The 26544-nt window shown below is 38.4% G+C and overlaps 1 protein-coding gene across 2 annotated transcripts in view; it reads right to left on the minus strand.

Annotated features, from left to right (window-relative positions):
- Positions 1-26544, minus strand: part of LDB3 (LIM domain binding 3) — a 128470-nt gene that overhangs the window by 88391 nt on the left and 13535 nt on the right. For both annotated transcript variants that reach the window (XM_086752172.1, XM_010117127.2), the window contains exon 3: positions 867-1018. In XM_086752172.1, coding sequence (XP_086608298.1) covers positions 867-1018 — 152 coding nt within the window. The remainder of the gene's footprint in view (positions 1-866; positions 1019-26544) is intronic.

Here is a 26544-nt window from a genome sequence, read left to right on the forward strand (position 1 = left end):
CTGCACATGCATGTATGAGATTTTCTGGTATATTCTCAGAAATTGTACTTCCACAATACAACCTGCTTTCTGTACCAGTCTGCCTAAGCCTATGTAAAAGTCATCTTCTCCACAATACAATAAAAGTAGCAGTTACTGTGCTTTATATAATTATGCAGCTTTAAATATTAATGCAACTATTATATAAAATCTCTGTGCAAGGTTATCTGACTTAAGAACAAGCTTCCTTGGAAGCAACATTAACCAGGAGAAGTTAAGAGACCTCTTATGTGAAGAGGTTCTGCTTTCTCAATGACAAGACAACTTTTATCACATCTCTATGACTACACATCTACTGACTTCCTTTCCTGCACTCAGGCTACACCTTTCTTATTCTGTCAGATGCAGAGAGGCCACTTTCAAACTCACTGGTGCCAGACCATTAACACGAATTCTCAGCCTGCTGTAATTATTCACCCTGTGAATGACAGGATCCTCCCATCCACTCCTAACACTTGTTACGATGGTTGTTGCCAGAACAGTCGTTCATAAATTAACTGAACAAAACTGTGTGTTGTCTACATGGGAATGAATAAAAGAAACAACATTGTTGGACTTATTTTTTGACAGATGCCTGAATGGATATGGGACTACATCTGTATTCAATGGACTAAATTCAACACAGATAGATACACTCAAAAAATCAACCACACTGATTTCCGTAAGAATCCATACTGATTTCTACCAGATTTTGGCTTTCCATCTCATATTTGTGCCATGAACACTTCAAATAAATCTAACAGACAGAGATAAAACACTTATATCCCTTTGTCAAGAGTTTCATAGAATGCCCTTAGGAACGCAATGACTAACTTATATCAACATACTTCTGAAGAGTGAGGCTCAAGTTGAGGCTGGCTGACTTGATCTTGTTCTGGGCCTCTAAGTGGGTCATGCTGTCAGTGTTGACTCCATCAATGGCTACCACCAGGTCCCCTTGGTTCATCTGTGACTGTGCTGCCTTGCTGCCAGGGGTGATCTGTGTGGGGAAAAAAAAAAGAAGTCATATCAGGGTAAGTTATTCTGTACACGAAGCACTTATAGAGAACTTGCCCAGAATTATAATGAGGATTAGATACAGCAATATATACAGTAATAGATACAACACTAGCTGTATCTATAATTGTATGGGCGGAACAACAAAATTTATGCAAATTAAACAAACTCAAAGTTAAGACACATTTCTGCAAAGGTCCAGGACAACATCTACTTTTCATTACTTGCATTTCCAGAGGTTAAGCCCAGTGTAGTGGTTCCTTTACCACACAGTATCTCCTCCTCACGGGGATAATTATCAGTCTTTATACTGGAGTAGCATATAGAGACATTACTCAAAGGCAGAAAACTAATGAACCACTATCTACTGCATGATTTTATTGTATTTTTCCCCCTAAAAACCATTTCTCCCAAATGAATTCATTATACCGAGTGAACAGAAAATGAATGTGTGTGAGGGGCCTTGGATATGCTCTGGTTCTTTTATAATGAGCTTTATAGGAAATCGTTCTGCTTAACCTTATCCACATACAATTATAGCTCCATTACCAAGACAGATTACTATGTACCCAAGATGACCTCATCAACCTGTTGGACCTGACACTCCAAAGACAGACCAGCACTTTTATAAATAAGAAGTCACAATGCTTCAGCTACAAACCAAACTACTGAGACAACAGTTCAGAAATTCTGGTCGTTCACTATGCCACCATATTTTGTTAGCCCCAGATGGCCTGGGAACTGCATCTTCTCTGACTGGACAGTATCCTGACCTCAATTTTACACAACCCTCTCAGCTTGCATCTGGATGACATTGAGACAGTACAGCTACTTAGGAAACTTGACTCCATTAGGGAACTCCAACTGAAACAGAAGAGCCTTCGCATACCATCAGCCAGACAAATTTCAGTCAGGACAGCAGAGTTGCTTTCTGCTTTCAGTACTCAGTACTTAAAAAGCATAGACATAAGCTATAGGTCTTTCCTCATATTTTTAGGTACTCACTTCCTTACATTCCTCACTTCTAAAAAAAATCCCAAGGATAACCTCAAATGCTACAACAAAGGCTGTAGTCAAAACCTCTGTTCCTTCAGCACAGTGAACATAAAAGAAAGATGTGTCTGATTATGAGCCAAAATTCCTCTGTGAATTCAGTCAGGCTGAAACTGTGAAATTAAATTCCTAAGGAAACCAAAACCCAGAAGAAATCCAAACACTTTTCCTCATCAAGTGTGAAGTGAAATTCCTTTACCTGCTTTCTCTAACATGACCTCAAAACACTTAAAAATATGTACATACTCAAAACAAAAAAGTCCTTCAAAACAATTCCCTAGACTGCTTGTTCGTGCTTTTTCACTGGCAAAGCCAAAGAAGAAAAAAAGGAAAAAAAAAAAAACAACCCTTTCTTAACATACCGTTAAAGGTGCTCAGTATTGAAGCTGGCAGTTTAGTTGTCAGTGCAGTCTGACAACAGGAGTTGTCAATTTACTAGAACACAAGCTCTAGTATCAGGGTGCTAGAACACAGCACCCTGAATACTTGGACATTCTACTTAAAAATAGAGATTATTTTGGAATTAGGCACTGTAAATAACATCCTGGAATGGATCTGACTGGACAAGACAACTTTTTAAAGCTTTTCATTAGAGATAAAAGCAGTGAGAGTTCTGTGTTTTCTAAGTGAAAGACAGCCACAGAATGTTTGCACGCAAAGTAGAGTTCACTGATAATGGCAGTGCCATTCCCTGATGTATTTTTCTCATGTTAAGGAAATGATGGGTGGTAAAAATATTTTGTGGTAGATTCAATGATGGAGTTTTATTCCACAGACTAACGCACCCTCATAGAAAGAGATTAGTAGAAACAACAGATCCATATTACAAGCACAGTTTTCCTAACCTATTATACAAACATTAGCTTCTATGCATTTCATTGACTTGCATTGTGCAAAGTACACAGAATGCAGAAGTCTATAAAAAATATGGATTATTTGCGTACCTACATGTATACTGAAGGTATACCCACAGTATACTGAAAGACCCTTCCCTGCTCAGTCCCCCAAATATGTCAAGAAACAGAATCTGTAATAAAATGAGAGGTCAGGAGAAGGCAAAACGTGAACAGAAGCCAAACTGTGATAGATCAGTCAGTTAAGACTTAGACTGAAAAGTGTCCTACTTTATGAGTTTTTCTCAATTTATCATTTTTCTCTATTAACATAAACTGTTTGCCAGTCAGGCAGACAACAAGGCTTGAGCCTTCTTGATAAAGATTTTAAAATAAATAATCTTCACACATTACTCTTCCAAGATATTACTTTTCACCTCTTCATGAAACACGCAAGTTCTTGCCACAAAATGTTAACTGTGCAATGCTGATACTTCCAGTCTCCAGATAGCTGGTTCCAAAGGCTGGGAACTCCCCCTTTTGCTCATCAAGAACAAAGACTATTTTTTTAACATTAACCCAGTTACTGAAAGTCAAATGTCTGCCCTAATTTGGGAATTCTTACTTAGCATGTTTGTTTCTCCTTCCACTCCTCAGTGATGCTTCAAACAAAATAAGCCCAGAGAAACAAAGCTTCCACAGAAAGGATAAAACAGTTTAGATCTGAGACTAGTTTAAGATAGCTGTAACATACTGACTTCCCTCTCAGTTTCTCACATTTCTGCTTTTTGCAGCCCCAAATTTAAATGTTACATCTCATAGTAAAGATACAGCAGGTAACTTCAACTGTCCTAGAATTAGAATAAAATTTAGGTGGAGGGGATGGTTATAACTAGTGACTTGATTTCGCTTACTCTAGTGGTCTATTTTCTGCCTATTCATTTTAGAAAACACTAACTAAGTGAAAAATATATTCATCAGAAGAATCTATCAAAGAAAATGTCTTGGGTAACTTTGAATTTGTTATTTATATGAATTTCTAACTATGACAATTGCAACACCCTCTCAGAGCAAAGGGCTACAAGAGAACCATACTGTGAAAGATAAGGAAATAGGTTCAATCATGGCTTACCAGCCAGTGTTCCTTTACCTGAAAATGAAAGGAAAGGGATTTGTAGTCATATCTTCAGCTAAGTATAATGGTCAAAAATTCTGGGCTGGATTCCTTCAGACAGCTCTACCTTTCCAATTCCCATTTCAGGAGCCAGCACTCCATTGATGCCATTTTACCTCTAAAATTCAGCTTATCCTAGCTTCATAAACAGTAAAACTCACAAGTATAAAATATGGATCTAGTTCATCGTATTTGTAATTCAGAACCACAGTAAGTACTAGGAAACAATTACTTCTGCCTCCAATCTTCCCACTGGCTAAGGGCATGCTATGTAGATTATTTGGTTCTGTAGAGCTTTAGATGGCATTATTAAAGTCTGAATGTATAATCTGAATAAAATCTTCAAGGCAAAATACAAAATTATATCTATTTTAGTTAGAAGGTAACAGGCTTCCCTGGGAGACTTCCAACTGAAAGCACAGTGTGCATTTACAGCAGACGTTGAGAACAGTCAGTAATTGTTTGGGACAAAATACCAGCATACAGATGGAGATATAGGGCAGCCAGATCTGAAGTGTCAAGGCACATTCAAAGCTATCTTGTTCCCATTTTTAAAGATCCAGCAGAAAGGAATGGAATGCAAAGTGTTTATCTGTTGATATTTTCCTTTGAAAACTCATCTCTGATCTACTAAAAATTTACTAAATATAATCACAGAGAAGATTTCACTGTATTGTTGCGAAATCTTTAGGGATTATTTTCTATTTAAAAAGGTTTTATAAAAATATTTTTAAATGAAGGGTGAATGTTAATTAAGCCTTGGAATTAGACTGCAAATCTGTATCTGTCTACACACTAAATTCTAGTTTGCTCTCATCTCAGTCTCTCTTCTATTAACAAAAGTAGAGAAATTGAGTAATGTCTAGGACAAATATGCATTTTTCAATTTGACCACCAACGTTTTTTTTTTCTTAAAACACGTCTGGGCAAGATCTAGACAGAACTATTTCAGAAAACCTTTGTAATAGTCTTAACTCACTTGCTCTGGATTACAACACAGCTTTCAGATGGTAGGTGTTGCAGATGTCTTTAGCTAAGGCTGCAGTAAGATGTTGCCCAAAGATTCAAGGAACAGCTATTTCTGTCAATTGATTTACAAAATCCAAGCCAGGGTACCACTGAGAGGTCTAATTTTAATAGTATTTTTTTATCCCCTCAAGCCCAAGCACAGACTTCAACTTGCAAAGCCAAGCATCTTTCACCTCACTCAGAAAAGCGGAGGAACACTTGCTGCTTCAGAGATGTGAATTTTCAGCCCTCAGAAATTTCCTACAAAGGCAGGCGTCTGACTTCCAACCTCCCCAGCTTAAACCAAGCGGGCAGGCTGGAAGTATCACATGTTGCTTTCAGTGCCCCACAGAGAATTCTTACTACGCTCTGTTGTGAGCAGATCTGTATACTGGGTGAATATATAGTATGACAGTGACAGCTGTGCCCTAAAAAATAAGTCTGCCCTGGGTTCAGAGTAAATGCTACTTAGCAGGAGCTCGGGGAGGCAGTGCACAAAGTGCAGCTGCTGCACCACCTTGAGAGCAGCACGTGTTCCCATGCCAGCCCCCTCAGCTCCACTCCAGAGGGGGAGAGAGAAGGATCAGGCGGCATTTGAGTGGCTGAGTGTTAAAATACTAACAAGAATGCTTGCATAAACAGATGGATAGATGCAGCTTTCCTACCCCAAGGAACTCCTAATTTACAAGGCAGACAAAAATATATAGGGAGGCCTATACAACTGAGAAGGTGTTAATATGGTAGCTTGCAGCATTAGCCAGGGCCTTTTCTTTTTCCAGGACTTGAGCTATGCCTGACCCCTTCCTGATCCCAACCCCCAAACCAACAAGTTAAATTTTCCTCTTCTCATTTAAAAAAAAAACGTTTCAGAAAATCAAGAATCCACTAGCACTAGAACTACGCTAATGCACTGGGAGTGAATACACACCCCTCTTCGGGATCTCTGGGATAGAAGAAAATATTAAAACAAAATGTTCTTTTCCATAGTCAGAAAGGCTAGAAACCAGAGACAGGACACAAGCTATCAGTTACCAGAGACTATAATATACTATTACAAGAAAAGGAATGGACAGACACTAAGGTTAACTAGAAAATAAAACGTGTTTTCTTTATGGAGAAAACAGCATTGACACCTTCTTTTGTGAAATTTTTGCAAGTGGGTTTTTGTACAGATGCTGCCAACAAACCTTCACAGGCTTTCTAAGCACCAAGGTTCACAGTGCCTGGGAGCAGCTGCAAAACTTCCCCAGGAGCACAACCTACTGAAAAGGGAGACATGCTTTGAAATTCCACCGCAGAACTGTTGCACTGAACTGGTGAATGCCCATATGAATCCAAGTACTTATCTCTAGACTGGAGACATCAGTTCCTCTCCCACTGTGAACAAGTTAAGTAAGGAAACTTATATTTTTTTTTTCCTAAGTGAGTCACTTTCCGACACTGTACCCACAATAAACGTGTAACAGCTCCAAAGGCAAAATCATGGGTTTTCTCAGAAAACAGAAGACAATTCTAGACAACCAAAGGAATAAAACCCACTGCGATAAGCCATCAGGTAGAAATTCACCATTTCATTCCACACATTGCCAGAAGGGACAAAACAGGAAAAACAATAACAAAAAAAAAAAAAGCCTAGAAAACCTACACCATAGAGCAAACATCCCACTATCTTTGACAATGGCTTTTATACCTGTCAGTGTCAAGATGGGAGAGCTGAGCAAGGCCAATTAAATGTAAAGACAGAGGACTGTAGGAAACTGGAAATCAAAGTCCTTGCACATATCACTAACCAAACCTAAAGAAAATTAACTTTTTGCAGCTACTATTTTCCTGATTAAAATGTCTCATTATTTTCAATTTACTATCAGGTTTTACTCCCCCCCCCCCCCCCCCATTTCTGGCTTTTCATTTTTCATGAGACAACAAAACCTGCCTTAAATAAACACTCAGGACATCTGCAAAATGTGCCACTGACACCTTGAAGAGCTTCCATTTATATAAAACAGAGCTGAGCTGGCAAGCTACACGGACACTCTGAAGTGGCCTCTCAGGCTATGTTTCATCTGTAGTTAGGAAGCGAGATTACAGTACATGTGAGAACACCTAAAATAGCTTTAATCTACCTCTCCTGGGTACCAAGAGCCATGATGCCACAGCAGCACAGAGATTTTGTGAGACAGCCAGCCAAGCACTTACAATTCAGGACACCCAGTGCTGAAATCTGTACCACAAGAGCAGAAGGCTATTGGCACTTGAGCTACCCAGTTTACCTCAGTCTCCAGTATGCCAGGCCATGTTAGGATGCTGCCACCTCAATTAACACCAGAAACTCTCCTTCTGCTTAATGCCTTTGCAAGGCTGCTGTTCATTCATAATTTATAGGCTCTTCAAGGAAGAAGGCAGACAGCAAGCCCTTCTTGCCAAGTTAAATAGACCCAGGTGATTAAAATAAGCCAAATGCAAAAGAATCTCAGCTGGGAAATGAAATGAAGTATATAGGCAATGCTTAGGGGAGTGCCCTAGGCAAGGCTGTGGGGGTTTTTTTGAAAGGGAATGCTTCTGTCTTAAGTTAGAAAGAAAAATCATTTCATTCCCTGCTTCAACTCCACCTTATCAGATTGGAAAACTGTCAGTCCTTTGTTTAAAAAAAAAAAAAAAAAAGGAATATTTTGGAGTTCGCAGCTTAGCCTGTTAGAAGCATGACTAGTCTATGTATCCCAGCTATATAGAAGATAGTCAGAATGTGGATATGGCTTTTAAATAGGATGTGTTGGCATAGCTAGAAGAATATGCAGCTCTCAGTCTTGTATGGTATGACTAATAATCTCTCTCCTCCCAATCTTCATCTAAAAATAGCTGTTAGATCTGTTCACTCTATTCTCAGTTAGCATCACGTATTGTGCCAAGAGAGCACGTGCTATGAATCCTGCAGGAATTAAATGGAAGCAGAAAGGTGAGTCGTATAATAATAAACATTGTTTTGTTACGACAACAGTTTTTAAGGAACACATGAGCGAGTTCTTCTTTGGTATCAAATTGTTTAATAACCTTAATGCAAATCAAAATTGAGAACATAACTGAGTTACTGATCCTTAGCATTCTGGCAGCCTGTGTACGTGGGCAGTGCTGTCAACTTCCACAGCACAACTCCCTGTAGCTTTAAGTGCTTGCAGGATCAGATCTGCAAAGTTTCTTTAAAGGTTTCCCTTCCTCTTCCCTACTTCTCTTTTTCAAATTTTTATTCATTTTAAGATAGTTTTATAACGTGGGATTTTTCTTTGTGTTTAAAGTAAGAGATCTCAGCTATCAATGTGGCCTTTCACATTTTCACGTCGGCTTCTCGATTTCTACATTCTATGCAGTTTTTTGACCTCCTCATACAAACACAATTTGTCTTGTCTGCCCCTACATGCATTAGGAGTAAACTGAGGGGTTTATGTCTTTTGCTATTGGCCACTATGGTAAGATTTCATTATTTTTTTTCAAGTTAATTCTGCTTAATGCATTTCATTGTATATAACTAAGGCCACAATGCTTAATAACCTTGATGGGCTTTTGATTGGTTCAGCAACAATAAAGCCTGACTAAAATGGCATTTGAGACAATAGTGAGAGTTTTATTTTGGCAGCTAGTGGCCTGCAGCCACTTCGGATACTAAGCAACTTAAAATAGCTTTGACTTTGAGTATGTCCTGAGGTTCCAGCAAAGATTTGACTGATGTATGAGTGTCTTGTCTGCTCTTGTGTGTTTTTACAAATTAGGGTACTTATTACCTTGATGCAGGCTTACATTTAACTGTTCTTTAAACGTGCATTTGTTTATTGAGCTCTTTCTGGTTTTGGCCACCGGAATACCAGAGGAGTAACTCTTCCTCTGATCACTAAAACACAAGCTGCCAGTTGACACAGCAAACAGCAGTCCTGTCTCTAAACCAGAAGTACGTGGTATTCAGCTCCATGTTTTGCCTAGAGATTCTAGAATGGTACAGTACACACAGAAAGGCATCTGTATGAAAGGGGATGAAACATAGCACACATCCACAGTGACAGAGCTGTTGAATCAGAACTAATTTGCAGGAACTACACTCTCTGTCATGACTTTCTCTTCTACAGTTTTAAGAGGCTACATTGCCCAATGCAAATCTGTCTCAAATGGATGTCCCAGCATTCCCGATCCACTATCCAGCATCAATTAAACATTCTACTTATCCACAAGAATAACTGTTCTGTACCTCTGGCGTTCATCCACACTCTGTGAGAACAAACAAAAGCTCAGGCTTCAAACTTCAGAGAGTGAAGTATTCCTTTCAAGATCCAAGTGAATAAAGAACAGAAGCAAAGCTCCCCTGAGAAAGTGCAATGCAAATTTCTTCTGTAATAGGCTGTATCATGTTTAGTGCATAACATGACATCTTGCCAGGTATCCCAGCAGGATCCTTGGAAATGTAAAGATGCAGCAGGTAAAATACAGTCTTGACACGTTTAACAGGTATGTAAATTGACAGATGTGTCGGGAAGCAAGGGAAGTTGTAGACACTGTGATGTTTCTTTTACCTATGAAAACACAATAGCTTAAGCTTTGTTCTCCTAGCTATTCATCAAACACAGAGGTGTCACTTCCCTCATGAAGCCATAGGAACCACATTTGTTTACCGGGGAATAATTTGAACATATTGATATAATCTCAGATCTAAAAGGGAAAACGTGCCATGTTGAAGATTGTGAAGAGAAGACTGACAAAATAATAAATGAAAACAACACAATCTGAATTTGAAAAAAGAAAGCAGCTTGTTTTATCTCTTCTTTATCTTGACTATGGAGGGATGTAGCTATTGCTGAGGTCAAGGACTGAACTTTATTTATAGAGTGATGATGCCAATGCTAGTTTCAGGAGTTTTAACCCATTGTAGTGGTGGCTACAGCAATCTTCAAAAAGTTTCCACTTAAAGCTTGCAGAGTATAATAAAAAAAACCCAGATTTTATTTGACAAAGTACAAGCCAGTAACATAAATGATTTTATCACGATACAAGCATCCCTCTAAGTGAATTTTATATCCATCAGCTTCATAATTCTCTACTGCATAAATGTAGCTGAGTACTTCCCACACGTGTCACAGTTCAGCTTAATACTGCTACGTGCCCTGAAGCCAAAGTTTTCCAAAGGCGTTTTTTGTCTTTTTTTCCATATAGTATTTTCCATATACTCTACAATAACCAATTTTTATGTGACTTTAGAATGGCTTCCTGTTTACAGCAAAATGAAATAATAGAAATGAAGTGTTTTAACATACTAGTAGTGTCTGTAGCTAAAGGCTGTTTCAGAGTCAAAATTAAAAAAAAAAAATCAAATTAATAAGATGTAAAAAATATCATTTATTGAGAAAGATACAGTGATTTTTGTTCAACTATTAAAGCAACATGGGTAGGTTCAGTGACCACAACAATTTATCTACTTGACTTCTGCTCTCCCCCACCCAATATAAAGCTTGTGATGAAACAGTAGGCCAAGTAAACCTTGACAGAGTAGCTCCTACATTAATCTAGGGCTCACAAGCTTGTTTAATTTCTGTCCAGAAAGAAGTCAGATCAGCTGAGTGTGCTACACATAAAGGTAACCTGAACTAGTAGTCTTCTTTCCCCACTGGGTACTGCTTCATCAGCTTCCCTTCCCAACCTGCACTATTTCCTAGGCAGAATCTGAAGTAAAAATCTTTTACAAAACATGACACAAAATACAAAGACACTATGTTCTGAAAATTTACAGAAAGTATTCCATAAACATGAATATTGTTTATGAACCAACACATCCTGAAAGGTACAACTGAAAATACTGCCACGTTAAGAAAATACATCATCAAGAAGGGTGCACTGAAATGAGGTTTTAACAAGAATGTCCCATGAATTTAAGAAGCCATAAGCTGATTTAGAGGCAGTTTGTTTAGGAAGAGCTTTAAGAAATTAATGACCTCAGCTAGTTAATACTAATTTGCCTCAGATGAATGGCTCTTCATTCAAATTGACCTGCGTTTGAAGATCCAAACAATGCCACTCACCTTCATCACATCACACCTTCTATTTTTATGCCCAAGTTTTAGGCTGAAACTTGACTCAAAAATTCCCAGCCATGACAAAGAAAGCTGCTCTTCGGGAATTTCCATTCCCTATAAAGGCAGGAGCCTGTGATCTCATGATTCCTAATTCAGCAGAGTGCATAGTTCAAGCAGCCTCAATTATCTTTGGATAAGCTACTGTTTTTTGGTTGGGTTTTTTTTTCAGAGGGAAGATTATTTATTCAAACTCCCAGTCCCTCTAGAGTTCTCTGAAATGGTGAAGCATGTTTACTTGATCATCACACTCAGCAGCATATTCCCAAAACTCATTGTTAGAAAAATAGAAATACTTCCACAATAGGAAAACCAGAAACACTTTGACATTCACAGAATAACTTAGTTATAGTTGTGACAAGGATGACATTTGGACCCCTTGCCAGCAGTAATACCAGGTGTATTACCTACTTTTACATGCCCAGAGCAGCACTCCCTCGTGGACAAGTCCATCTGTTGTCTCTGATGACAGGTTTTTAATTCCCTGAGGAGCTACCCAGAACATGTGTGTGTGGAGGGGGATTTCAACATGCAAAGACTATGACCAGTAACTGGCACTTGAAAGCAGGTATTAAGGCAGGAAGAGAAGCCTGAGCAGTATTTCCTGTCCAACTGACCTGCTACTGTGGACAACCTTTCACCTTCTGAATTGCTCACCCCAGTGATCAACAGGCGAGGGTTAGGGAGCTTTCAGTTTGCACCGAGAATGCTAAGTAAGATGTATCCCATCTTAATAAATTCTTCAATTTTATTTTGTACTACAATCCAGAGGGTCCAATGAAAAATCTCCATTGTTTCAATTACAGATGGTAAAGTGGGCAACCACCAATTGTGAATGAACACTTTCTGCCTAACCAAAAGGCCCCTGCAAAAGATTTCTCTGTGATACACTCATGATATTGCTGGTTAGTGACACTTTCCTCTGTCAGCCTGGGGAGCAACATTTCTGCCAATTCCTTTTTGGGTACTCTGCCTCTCTCCTCGTTTGTCTCATCTATATTTGGTGTTCACCATTTACTGCTGCTGTAAGCAGCACCAACCTAAGGCAGGATTATTCTTCCAGAGCATGCAGGTTTTAGTAAGAGTGTTCCAAGCAGGGCCTTGAAGCATGTTTTCTACATATACTCCTCCAACTCTCACTCCTCTGTACATTCCCATCTCTTTCAGGTAATTATTTGCACTTTGAAGTAAAGTACCAGTGAATCATAAAGACTTCTGCTAGTTTGGCAGCGTGATAGGTGGTGTAGGAGTTTAGGGCAGATTTTAAAAAATCTAACAAACATTTTCAGGTAACAAAGGTTAGGTGCATAAGTTGTGTATGCAAATCATCCTTAGCCTGCTTGTTATATTTAGCTAGGCTTTATTTAGATGAATGTGGTTCTGATTCTTAGTTTAAGATATTAATTCATCCTTGATTCAGACCACGGCTCCTTACGGATTAGCAATCAGTGTAACATCCATAGTATGGGCATAACAGAATTATTCTGCAGGGTGCTTCACTTCTGTTTCAAAGCTTTAATTCCTTCCTTGATAACTGCAGCCATTTTTCTCAGAAGCACTGGAAGCAGAGGTTGTAATGAGCTACACACCTAGCCACAGTAAGTTTAAAAATTCTGGATGTCCAAATTACGAATTTTCCTCTCTTGGTCCAGGGTAAATACATTATGATAATCTGATTGCATATTTTGTTATGGAATAAATGTTCACAGGACATCTATTTAAGTTCATGGAAGAAACGCAATCAACTTCAGAATTTGGCTTAACAGTGTTTTCCTTGGCTGTGTTAGACAGTGTAACTTCTGCAGTGGGGCGTGTCAAAATAACTACTTTGGAAGAGGCAGCAAGAAAGTTGTTTTACCAAGAAAGAATTTCAGAAAGTCAAAGATGGTCTGCCTTTTTGTGCCTAGTTTGTCTTTTTTCCTTTATCTGGCACCAAATGAACTGCTAAACAATTAATCTCTTTAATTAATTGTTAATCTAATTAACAATTAATTTTGGTATAAATGACCAAATATGACAGTTACTGTAAAAGAGATTCCTGCTGCTAGTAAATCCATTGTTTGCCTGATACAAGTGAGGAATGAAATGAACATGTGACCAAAAAAAATAAACAACCCTCAATTTTGATCTCAAATGAGGACTTAGCTGAACTGCAGGACAATGAGCTTCATCGCTCCATTCTGTCATCAAACAAGCATCTGAACGGATTAATTAAGGTGGCATTTTGGACTGCATAAAGCAAAAACGTCTTTAAAGACCACTGATGTATTCCCCAATACCAACAGGCAAATCTCAGATCCAGCCAGAATTATGACTGATTGAATTATGAAAGTTCTCTGTTCTAGGCAGAGTTATATTTACAGTAATATTTTTCAGAGCCATACACCCACATGCAAACAAAATCTGTAGGCGTTCTGGAGTTTTAATATGTTGTCAGAGTTTGATCTTGGCCAAGTTTCTCTAAATCCTCTTAAATCAGGAGATTACTTAGTGGATGACTGGCTCTCACCCTCCTTAGTTTTCATATTTCATCTGTTTCCTTTTTTTACATCCTTCCTTCTCTCACAGCATCTTGTTCGATAACCTTGCTCATAAATCATAAATCATGTTTGCAGAGAGAATATTTAATAACTGTCAGTGATGGAACTTTGATGTGTTCCACATCAAGACTGTGCCAACTGCAATGGCAACAGAAAACATTTCTCAAAGTGAATATGCACGTATTTAACAACAGGAGGCTTTTACTTCAGATACCAAGAAGCAGAAATAAATGAAAATTAAGACTGCTTGGATGGTTATTGGGCAGCTGGGGAGATTCCTGGGGCAGACAGAAGTGCCAAATGGAGTTGTATTAGTAATCTCTCTTTATCCTAGAATGGGTCTTCTATTTATAGAATTATACAGCTCTTCAAGAGACTGTAAGATTACATATGTATATGATATGGGAGCAACATATGCATTTTAATAAAGTCTGAAGATGCTCCCAAACTTTTACTAGGCGTATTTTAAATAGTACCACAGATTATGTCCATCTGGTTCTCTCAGCTGGTGACAGGCATTTTCTTCTGAACGGCCAGCCTTCCCCTCTGCCTTTCTGTATCATTTACAGGACTGAAAGAAATTCACCCTCTACCTTCTGGTTCCATTTCCTGTGTATTTCCTACATAAAAGCCTCAGAAAATAACTCTTCACAATTCCAGATCATACTCATGAGTCTTCTGGATCATACCCAGTCCAGCATACCTTCAAAGAAATGTAATTTCTATTCCACACAGTGGCATTAACCTCCTCTTCTACATCTAGAAAGCAACAATTTCATAATAATGCTATTCTTCAACAGCTATCCAAAGTCAGAACTAGAAACAGACTTCTGTTATTCAGCCTTAACATTGAGTCACTACTGGAAATAGTATTTTACAAGCAAAAATTTATTATCAAATTGGAGAGACTTCCAAGACTGCAGGGGGAAATACTAAGCATAAACAGTAGTTGATACAAAAGCTATTTGCATCAACCACATAGAGAAAATGGAAATGCAAGCTTAGGTTAATCTAGCTATCCGTCTTCTCAAATTAAGAGACACACAAGAAATGTGAGGAAATTCTTTGGTTTTAAACAGTGAGGCATTTAAGTCTCTATTCCACATATGTACTGTACCGCATAATGGGGCCCAGACCTTCCCTGGTCCTGTACATCAGGGTAACACAAATATTGCAAATAAAGAAACAATATGTTTCACAGAGTGACAAAGATGACATCAAGCAGTATTTTAGGCAACTGATGCGGAAGACTGGTATAAAGAAATCATCCAGGTATTAAAATGAGTTCCTAATAAAAATACAAAGAGAAAAAAAAAAAAGGAGAAACAGACATAAGAAAAAGACAAAGCTTATTTTACAATATTTTGGCTGTCAGAGAAGAAAAAGACACTGTCTTCACTCTCCACTTCAAAACATTTAACATCATCTCATCTAACTCCACTGCTCTAAATGAATACCCTAGACAGACAGAATTGACATGAAAGCATGGATTTCAAGCTCTATGCTCCTCTGCCCTGTAGGCTAGGCAATAATTCTAGCATCTGTTGCAGCCTCTGTGAAGAAATTTGCAGCGTTAGTGCAGAGGTAAAAGCTCCAGAGACAATAAGGTATTGGTCACGTCTCTTTGGAGGCCTCTTATCCTTTTTTATCATGCATGACCCTGTAAGAATGTGCAACGTGATAGTCCAGAGAGAAAAAGCACTAGGCTGTCAAGCTGAGCTTTTGCTGGCTGCAACTCAGATACGACACAAAGTCATGCCCATCTTATGTAAAGACTGATAAGAAGGCCGTGTGCTGTTTATGCTTTATCAGTGTGCAATTAAAAAGTCTTGTGCTTATATTAGCAGGTACACTGATAATCAACTCTCCAAAAAAAAAAAAAAACAACAAACAAACAAAAAAAAAAAAACCTGAACCATTAAGGAGAACTGAAAGTCTGAATATCAACAGTGGTTAAATCCTGCTGAAGAAGAAAGGGCAAAGAACAGAACTGCTCTAAGATTAACAGCTTTTGAAACAGCATGAATACAAGTACCTTCCCCAAATAAGGCGTGAATCAAACTGTTCTGGAAATAAGTGAGTCAAGGAGTCTCATGCAGGAGCGGAATTTCACTGTGCATATTCCTCCTGTGACCCCAGCCTGTTTGCTTAGCTGACCAGAGAACTGTCTCTTCGGATTTTATTTTTCTGTTTTATCTGTCAACACATTAGAAGTAAACCTTTAGCACAGCAAAAATATTATGGTCCCAATTCCCCATTACACTTAGCACAAAGTTTGTCTCTCCAGTGCAAACGCAAGTGTTTCAGTTTCTCTTAGCTGCTTTGTAGCACTACAAGTGACTGCATAGCTGCCTGACAATGGCAAATCACAGTTTGTATTTTCACCTCAGGCAAAATATAAATTATTTCTTCTCAACATTTGGAACACATACCTTTAATTTACAATAAGGTTCTAAAACCTTTATTCCCTGCCTAGAGTTTTATATTAATATTTGTGGTTTTATGAATATGGAAGTTAAACTACGGATTGTGGGCGGTCTGGTGCTCATGTCCCTGTTTCCTTCTGTCCTGAAGATCAACCTCCCTGCTCTTCTTACCAAAAGCAACAACTTCTAAGTCCATCTCACCTTTACATTTGAGAAACCCTCTCTAATGACTATGGCTAAGGGCCACAGCAAACTCACTTCACAAAAGAGAGAGCTGGCAGGAGTCACATAACTTGCCATCTTGCAAAGTCAACGTGTAGCACACCTTCCTCTTTGTACCAAGCAGACCTTTTCTGCTGCAGCACTCAAAGCACAAAATCTTCGCGATTTTTTGAATGACATGCAAGCCTAAATCACAGAAATTGAAGTTTGAAGATGCCTGGGTTGGCAGAATGCAGACAACAAGCCCATGTTAGTGGCAGAAAGCCAGAAGAATGGTCCAGAGGATCAAAAGGATCCAACTACATTTATCTGTAGCTCACTTGAGCAAATCCTTGTCATGACAAACCTATGAAGATACATATCACAGATTTAGGAGAGACTGGATTTCAGAGTTACACATTTATCTCAGGGGGAAGAAAGGACGACTACAGAAACTTCTGAGGTAAACATGAGTTAATACTAAGAAAGTAACTTTTTTAAACTCTAAAGTCATCTTTTGTTCCCCTTTCTAGATTTACATAATAGATATAACAATCAAGTGGGAAACATCATCCATGCATAGACAGTGCACACTCTCAAATCCAGTCATCATATGAAACATGCCAAAGAGGTTGAGGGATCTGTATATTTTTGAATAAGCTATAAAGTATTTGTCAGTGCATAGCATAGGTATTTCCATAGTGGACAGTAATATTATAATACACCACTTTCTTACCATATAATTTGAACTATGTTGATATTAGTAAAGGAAAAAAAGTTTAATCTATTTTTGTTATAAACTTGTAACTTAAACTGTGATAGTATTCTTAGTATTTAGTAATACAGACTGATGTTTCCAAAGCCTTTCTTAAGAGTACTGAGTGCAACAGCACTTGCTAATATCTTGACTGTATTAGGTATTTTTTTTGAAGTGGAGTTTATTTGTAACAGAAATTGTTTTGCCTTATTAAAAATGAAAGGGCTCCTATTCTATATGAGGCCTGTACTTAAATACGTGGCCCTGTATCATGAAGGGCACTAATCCAAATTGTTACAAGTACTAAATGACAATTAATTTTCCCTTATGAGTTATGATAAATGATTATTTTAGGGTGAAGCTATACATTTTCCAAAGGGTCTTTATCACAGCTATGTTGACAGGACTTTAAGTATGGTGGTATGCTTAGTACTGCCCTAAAGTAGCTGAAGTATGTGCCACAGCAGGTGCCACAAGTAGAACATAGATCTGCTTTGACATTAGAACGTAGGGTATAGAGCGAGTGCAGGATTGTTTGATGGATTTAAAAAGAGCATATGTCATGAATGGTTTGGAAAAGCAGAGCCTTTGGGGTATAGCATTAGAGCCAAAGCTAACCGAATTTAAAGAAATCCTGCCTCATAATGGCAACAGTTATTTGTACTTTATGATCATCACAGTATCTGTCATTAAAGAAACATTTTGCTGCCTCTAGGGGAAAAGCTCACTGAAGTGTAACCTTCTGGTGAAAGTACTAAAATGTGTTGTTTGAGCTTTAAGGGATACATTTTTTTTTTTGGCACAGAACTGTAAAAATTATATTTGCAACTATTTTACAAAATGTAAAACATAGTTTACATTTATTTCACATTCTTGATAGTGCCCATAATGCTCTCCTTGTAAAAACTTAATCTTGAAGTTTTGCACCAACTCCCAGTGTCACAGGATGTTGGTAATCAATACGCTCCTAGCCCTTCAGGCACAAAGTAGTACAGAAGATGACAGCTTTAACTAATCAAAGGATCTCTCTGCATCTGTGACTTTATATGTCCCCAACCTAGACTGACCAATATACTCTAACAAACTAGGGGATGAGCAGCCCGTTGTTATCAGCCATAGCTATACCTCCCTGCTGACACACGTATACCTCTTGCGTCCATAAGCATCCACATGCTCCTCCACTTTTCAGAATGATTTGGAAACAGTCAATGTAGCTGTGATCTGTGCAATAAAGTTTCTCCTACAAGATACTTTTCGCAGCTTCTAGTAGTTTTGGCCTTTGCAATGTCATTCTACAAAGATGTTGATTATTCCTTTCCTATACTTGAGCAATGGTACAACAGTATCTAGTTTTCATTTTCACAAATTGCCCCTGACTTTTCTTGATCCATCTGCAAGATCAATTTATTGCTTTGTATTTGAATTAAGATCACGGATAATTTGTAAAAATGAGGTGAAAGATCTAACCAGTCTGCTTGATAGTCAGTTTATAGACTTGACATACACCAAAACTGCAGCTAAAATTAAAGATCTCTAAAAAATAATAGAATTATTGCAAATGCCACTAGGAAAGCAGCCTAAGCAGCGCACACTTTTCCTAGATTAACTCTAAAATATATATATACAGCCAGAAAACCTCAACTTCACCTCTGATTAAAAAAAAAAAAGAGCTAGATTCTCAGATATTAGAAAAAAATAACACGTTCTATGGTGTTCAGTCACCTGAATGGAGTTATACTGGTTTATATCAGCTAAAAATATTACTCTTATCTTAGTGAGTGTAGCATTTATCTTACAGAAGGAATTTTAACTTTACTTTAAATGATATTTTTCCAACCTCCTTTTATACACAACTGATTGAGAACAGCAGTATTATCCTTCAACTTGTAAGGCTCTCATGACAAATATATTTCCCTGTAACTTCATAGAACTAGTGGAATTATACCAGGAATAAATCTGTTCCAGTATCTTCAGTTACTCTATTTGGAAACCAGTCATTTGCCTGACCTTCAGTGCAATGCTAAAAACAGAGGTTGTCTGTCATCAAGAGCCAGTGAGATTTCAGATAAAACAGAAGTCATGGCTCCTGCAATGAAATTCCAGGAGTGTCCATCAAAGGCTTGCCAACAATAGCATCTCACTCAGTCAATACTTTCATACTTTGATACTGGGGGGGAGGAGGGGGGAAGGAAAAAAAAAAAAAAAAAGAAAAAAAAAAAGAGATTTGACATTTGGAATCGGGCATGTCACAGAGACTTAGTACTCAGTCTGAAGTATGAGAAACCAATTAATTATATTAATTATATTCTACATAAACTTTTCTGACTTGAATAGTTTTGGTTCTTCAAAGGCCCAATAATTTCTCACACTATTGAGAATTTATTACTTTTTTGGGTGGGTTGTTCTTTTTTACCCCTACTGTGGGGAACATTCCTTCTTTCTACCAATGCGAGAATGTATTTCAAATAACATATAGATCAACACAAAATAAATCATCTTTGTTCTAAACTCCAATGTAAATATTGTGAATTGGAAGCAGGACTATTTATTCTCCAAGCTTCCAACTTCCTTGTTTAAATTAAAATAGATTAATCTTGTGTTCATTAGAATAGGAGGATTGTTATAGAAGGATAGCTGCCAGGCAAGACTTCAAACTTCTTCCTTATGATCCTGTGCCAGTACATAGGCTTACACTGCTCTCTCTTCTTTCAGACTTGACCCTGGCATTTCTCTTAACATTACTCAATCCAAACGTAAACCTCAATATACTATCCCAGTCCTAGCAGGATATTGCTGAATGCTTTGATAGTGAAAGATGAGGATAAGAAAAATTACCAGTCACTTCCACATCCATCCTAGATACCCATTAGCACATACATAGCTTGCTAATAACCTTCCTTTCTTGGAATACATGCTTACATTTCCAGTATTCGTGCAGTTTGGCCAGTCTTATAGCTACTTCTTACTTGGGTTTCTACTTAGAGGATATAAACAGCTATGTTTATGGTAAGACTAAGGATAAGAGTGGGTTGGAGTGAAGCTAGCAAAAAAAAAAGGACACCATGTCATGTTTAACATGGAGTTCTCATATCACAAAATGGACAATGTATATTTTAGTAAAAAAAAAAAAAAAAAAGACCTGTCCTAGTCTCTCTCTCTCTCTCTCTCACTAGTCTTTGCAGTGAAAATTAGCCATAAAAAAACCCCCAGAAAACAGAGGTGTCAGAGGTAAGGATAAAAAGGAAAAAAAGACAATAAACTTCAAGACAATGTCAGGCATTACAGGAAGTGAAAGTTGTGTTTCAAAGCTAAGCAGAGGTTAAGATGCATACTGTCAATTTTTAAGTGCAGCTTATAGCCAGCTCTCCTTACACAAAAGGCCGTGGCATTCTCTGTTATGTTATCTAATTAAATTGAGAATTGTCACAATGCCACCTATTCGCAACACAAAGTGATACAAGCCACCAGAGGAAGAGAGGAAAGTCTCAAGTCAAACCAATGGCTATTTGCCTTGGCGCCCACAAGTTCAGTTGGAGATGCTGAGCCTGTTGGACAAGTTTTGCAAATTCAGCCAAAAAGAAAAACATCCACAGCCATTAAAGCTGTTGTCTAATTAGGCAAGGTAGGCAAAAAGATTAGCAAAGCACTACAATTTGGAGAAAAATCCAAGTTTCTATGTTCTTAAATACTAAAGGAATGAAACTGGACAAAAAGTAAAAACGATACCATCAAAACAGCCTAGATTTTTACTTATTCTGGTAGTAAAGCAAGACAGACTGGGCAAAATGTAAACCACGGTGTGAAAAAAAGAGAATGGATATATATATTATTATATATATCAAGAGTACCTGTTCATCACAGACATACAAAAAAAAAAAAAGCAGGAGACATTTTTCTATAGGCTATTTGCAGTCAAAGATAAATACACAGGTCACAGGCAGTATATGTTCAGGAGGGAAAATAGGGAGAACATTTCTTGCGTACCAACCAAAACTGTAAAACTAAGCTCAACAAAAAAATGTACCAAGGACATTTCAAGTCACGACCTCCTTCAACTATTATCAGGATTTGATATCTTCCAAAAAAAACCATGCTTTTACTTGATTTCATATTTCCGCTCTTTTTTTTTTTTAAATAGAAATAAACATAGGGATTTGGAGCTTTTATGGTTTTACTCAATAAATATAGGAAAATATTCAAATAAATATTAAGAAACAATTTGATGGTTCAACTTCACCTCCTCACAGTGGTCACAATCAGCTCTTATAGGGTGTTAGAATTTAGCCAGAAAAAATGTTTTTCTCTTACAACACAATGAGAAAACTAATTTTTACTGAAACTAATCACATTAATGGGAGGATATGAACAGCTTCAGAACATGGTATGCACTCTCTTCTTTTTTTTCAGAGAGACTTCGGCAATTTGGGTGCTTTTCTTGATAGTTCCTGATCCATATTTTGTTATTGTAAAATTTGGTTGTCTACAGTGGAAAAAGATAATATTCTGGGTAGTATTTTCTACACATCTCTCTTTACAGCATTAGTATAGCCTAGGACAGTCTCATACTAGTCTAGATGTATGCGCTAGATAGCTGCTACTCAAGACAATAGCCAAGAGCAAGTATTTCAGGGGAAGATTAAGAGTAAGGACTTCTGGCATCCAGGCCAGAACATTCACTGTGGACGTTCTAAAATTAAATGCCAACAATGAAAGTTTCTTCCTAAACCCTTTATCTACACACTGAACAAAGAGGCTTAAAAATCAACTCCAGGGCAAGAGCTCTTCCTTAGCCTCCTAAGCTTGGAGATGCATTTAATATTGGGACCCAATTCAACTTCTACAAAATCAGTGGAGGAGGATCAAGACTTAATGTAGATGAAAAAGTAATATTGTTTTCAAATCCTCCTAGTGATGCTTTCCTCAGATGTAACTGAGGAACAATAATAAAATGTCCAGGGCAAATAATTGTAAGTGTTAAATTACATTAAACTAATCCTCTGTGCTGTTTCCTGGCCTACAAAGAGTTTTAATAAAACAAAAAAAGTTACAGATCAAATGAAGTAATTTAGCTAAACACTCAGAGTGGCAAGAGAAAAAGACATCTACCCATATCATCAAGTGGCATGAGACTCAAGATTCAGCTTTGAATTCTTTCCCCATGGGAAGGATCAGCATCTCGCACTGTACTTATAAAATATAATACTGTACAAGAGAGTGTCCTGCCTCTTTTCCAGGTTGTCTTTAGGACACATGAACTCCAGGGAATTGTGGGTGGAATGTACAAAAGATCTTATTGCAGCTGCTTATACTCCACCTGTTCAAGGGATAAATAAAGCAGCTAAGTTCTAGTTTTGGTTTCATTCGCTGCCAGTCCCTTGATGTGCAAAGAAACTATATACCACCTCCTCATCTTGTCAATCATACTGCAAATATGTCTTCAATACTGTGGAAGTGATGATCACTTTTTTTTTGCCAGGAATGCTCCCACAAGCTAGGATAACCTCTATGAGATGGGGCCATAGAAAAACCAATAGAATGGGCCATAGAAAACCACTCCATATTCTTCCAGGAAACAACCTTGTTCCTGTAACTTATCAATCCTTAGACTTCTTCCCAGTCCTACTAGGAAAGAATTAGAACTGGGTCTAGATGAAACTGATTTGAAATCAAAACTTATCTAGTTCACAAATCTTCTAGAGCTTACAGAAAGTTTATTCTGCTTTGTTTTTTCCACCCACCTTATTCACCTCTGACTCTCAAAGCTAGAAACATGTTATCATAGTGTATAAAAGAAGAAACACTAGATCTGTGAGAGCTGAAGATCCAGACCTTTTTGATGTGATTCAGCAGAGTCTCTCCATTGCCATTTAGGACACACATGCACACTTTCACAAGGCACATTTTAGAATCATAGAATAGTTTGGGTTGGAAGGGACCTCTTCAAAGGTGATCTAGTCCAACCTCCCTGCAAGGAGCAGGGACATCTCCAACCAGATCAGTTGCTCAGAGCCTCATCCAACCTGGCCTTGAACGTTTCCAGGGATGGGACATCCACCACCTCTCTGGGCAACCTGTGCCAGTGTTCCACCACCCTCAGTGTAAAAATTTTTTTCCTGATGTCCAGTCTGAATCTGCTTCCTTCTATTTTAAAACTATTACCCCTTGTCCTATGACAACAGGCCCTGCTAAAGAGTTTCTCTCCATCTTTCCTGTAGGCCCCCTTTGGGTACTGGAAGACCAGTATAAAGTTTCCCTAGAGCCTTCTCTTCTTCAGGCTGAAGAGCCCCAACTCTCAGCCTGTCCTCATAGGAGAGGTGCTCCAGCCCACTGACATCTCCTCTGGCCTCGCTCCAACAGGTCCACATCCTTCTTAGGTTGGGGGCTCCAGAGCTGCTTTTTACTCTGCAGGGGACTTTTTTTTTTTAAATAAAAACTCTTTCACTCACTTGCCTATTTCTTAAGGTCACCTAAAGAATGTTTTCTAGAAATTCAATCAAGTAAATGATGTTAGCCTCAGAAGATACAACATGGGCACACATTCCTGTGTTTTGCCATGAAGAACTTATGGAGATGCTCACAATCACTACCTGCTTGTATTCATTTTTTTTTTTTTTTGTAAGAAGAAGATTAATGTGTGGTCCTATCCATGTTTCAGAGAAACAGTTGAAGACTACAGTCTAAGATGTCATTTTGCAGGTTGAAGAAGTAAACCTCTGCAGAAACTTAAGCACAGAAATGTAGGGAAATGGAATTGCTGATAAGCAGGACAAAATTATCACTTTTGTGAGCCATAGGATGTGTGGTTGTAATGGTAGCAAAGTCTCTTCGAGGAATTCTCAGTGGAGATATATTCTATTCTCAATATGGAAATTATATTGGTATTATTTGCAGCTTGGGTTCCCCAACACAGGGTAAAGAAGACTATTTAATACAGCAACACATGTAATCAGAAACAGAACACCCCTCAGCTACACACAGAGCAGTTGTAAACCTCCATAAAGTACCCTGCTTAGCCAACTCCTTCCTGCACCCTTACAGCCTGCTTCTTTCTCTTTCCCTTCACTGTTCTATACTAAATTATAACACCTTGTGGAAGGGTCTAACTTTCACTTTCCAAATGCAGTCTTCATCTCTTTACGCCTCTGCTCACAGTGCACTTAATTTCAACATCATCAAAAGTGGTCAGCAAAGAAAGAGCGAGTCTGCTATCCAGCAGACTCCGATGAGAGAGAATGAGCAGGGTACAGCAAGGAAAGGCAGCGGGGAGGAAGCCCACATCAGCATCCCAGGCTTATGGAAGGAGAAGACAGCAGAGTATCATCCCACAGGGAGCAAGGATGAATGCCAAACCAATGTTGGGGGTCTCCCACATGACCACAGACCACAGCAATATCAGTACTCATCCTTGCAGTCAACTGCTACAACAAGGGCATACAGTTCTCAAGCGTGGGTAGTTCCTCCCTCAAAAGAAAGGACAGTTTTGCTACGCCTGAAGGATGAAACAGGCAAATAATTCTGACACCCCAATCATCTGTTCACTCTTTCCATCAGGGGCTTACCTCCAACAACCTGCTACCCACAACTCTGTGCACTCATCTGAATTACTGACAACTACATGCCAACACAGCACATATTTTAATTTTAGAAATATTACACTGAAAAGAAGCGGCACCAAGCAGTCGGCAATTAAACTCTTCAAACAGGTTTGGTTTGTTATTGTTCAAACAGGTTGTGACACTTACAGACTTTTGACCATTTTTTGTCATCAAGAAAACAAAGCTGACATGTAATAGAGAGATCCTCATCCACCCCACCCCATACAGTTGGCAAAAGGATTTAATCTTGAATAACTCATTAGGCAATTTAAGTAAACAAATGAGACAAGAATCTTCTAGACAGGAAAGCAATTTTGACCATAGGCCAGGAGGGTACTTGTATTTTGCAACTCCTGTCAAAAAATTAGCAGAAAGATAATCCATTTTTTTCCTAGAGTAGCTAATCTTAACCAACTGTGGTGAAAGAGAACATCTTGTTCCGGCTGCCTATTTCTTTTTTAAACGCCTGCCATAGTACCAACTGCCCTTGGCCATTTTTGAACCAGCAATGACTAGGTAAGGAGAGAATGCTGACATTCTCAAATAGAGCAGGACGGTCCCAGTGACCCCCAGGATCAAGAAAAGGCAGCCCAAATTCACCCTAATACCAGAGCATTCCGATTTGGCACTATGTACCAGAATCTGGGGTTACACATAGTATTTCTGGAGTTTTGGATACCATGTCCCATTCCAGAAGCTTGAGGTAAATGCAACATTCATTCCAATTCAAAATAGCTTCCTAAGTTACAGGATGCTTTAAATATAGCATGAGAGTCCCATAGAGGCTTCCGAAGAGCGTGCATGGCACCCTAACCAGGTATAGTAAGGACTACAATGCCTTACAGTTATTTTTTCTTCATGCCACAAAGACTAATTGTCACTAATGCTGGCTTTGAACTGAAGAGCCATAAATTGTTTAAAGTAAGTGTGTGCCCTTAAGCCTGCTACCTTTAATAAGAACAAGGGCTTATGTCTGCATTAACAAGTATGACTAACCAAGAGCAGCAAGTACAGGAGACAAAATAGCCCTGCAGCTGGAATTTGGACTCTGAGCAAGGGAAAGCAGGGGATATGGTCAAAGTACAAGAAAGGCTGTGTTTCTCCTAATCCTCAGCTGCCATTGCTACAAATCAAGTGTATTTGGAAGGATTTTGGGGAAGGGTTAAAACCTATTTATGCACAGTGTCCAGGCACTGAACACCTGTGGCACAGATGATCACAACATCAGCTACGCATGTGGGAGGTGCAGAAAGTAACTCTACTCTTGCCAGGGGATTTGCACGCCTTTAAGACATCTGACCCATTACATCTTCCTAAATGAAGAGGAAGATCTCATCGACTTTTTTGAAAAATGGCTGCTGGCCATTACTAACAAAAAGAGGAGTCACCTTGTATGAAGCACGTTCAAGATGTCATCTGGAGCCACTTGTAAGCTGGAAATTAATTATTTTCAGGGTACCTAATTCCAGAAACACAGAGTGCTTACACTCAAAGTCAGTGGGTGGAAAATATAAATGTTTTTTCTTCTCCCTATAGATAAAAGCTGGGTGCTATTCTTCCTGAAAATCTCTCAGAAAAACACAGAAACAGTTTCACATTTGGGGGAAAAGAATTATACTCTTCATGAAAAAGAAAGTTTTTAGAACTGTTCCCAAAGGATACCCAACAGTAGGGCTGGATAAACTTCAGGGTCAGCTTTATATGATCAAGGTTTTATTTCATTTAGGACCTTAAGTTATGATAGCAGCTAAGTAAAATAAGTCTTTTTTTCTCATCATCTATGCAGTACATTTTGACAAGTGATATCTGTTTGCTATT

The sequence above is a fragment of the Chlamydotis macqueenii genome, chromosome 7 (assembly GCF_036417535.1).
Source record: "Chlamydotis macqueenii isolate bChlMac1 chromosome 7, bChlMac1.mat, whole genome shotgun sequence".
In the NCBI taxonomy this organism is placed as follows: Eukaryota; Metazoa; Chordata; class Aves; order Otidiformes; family Otididae; genus Chlamydotis; species Chlamydotis macqueenii.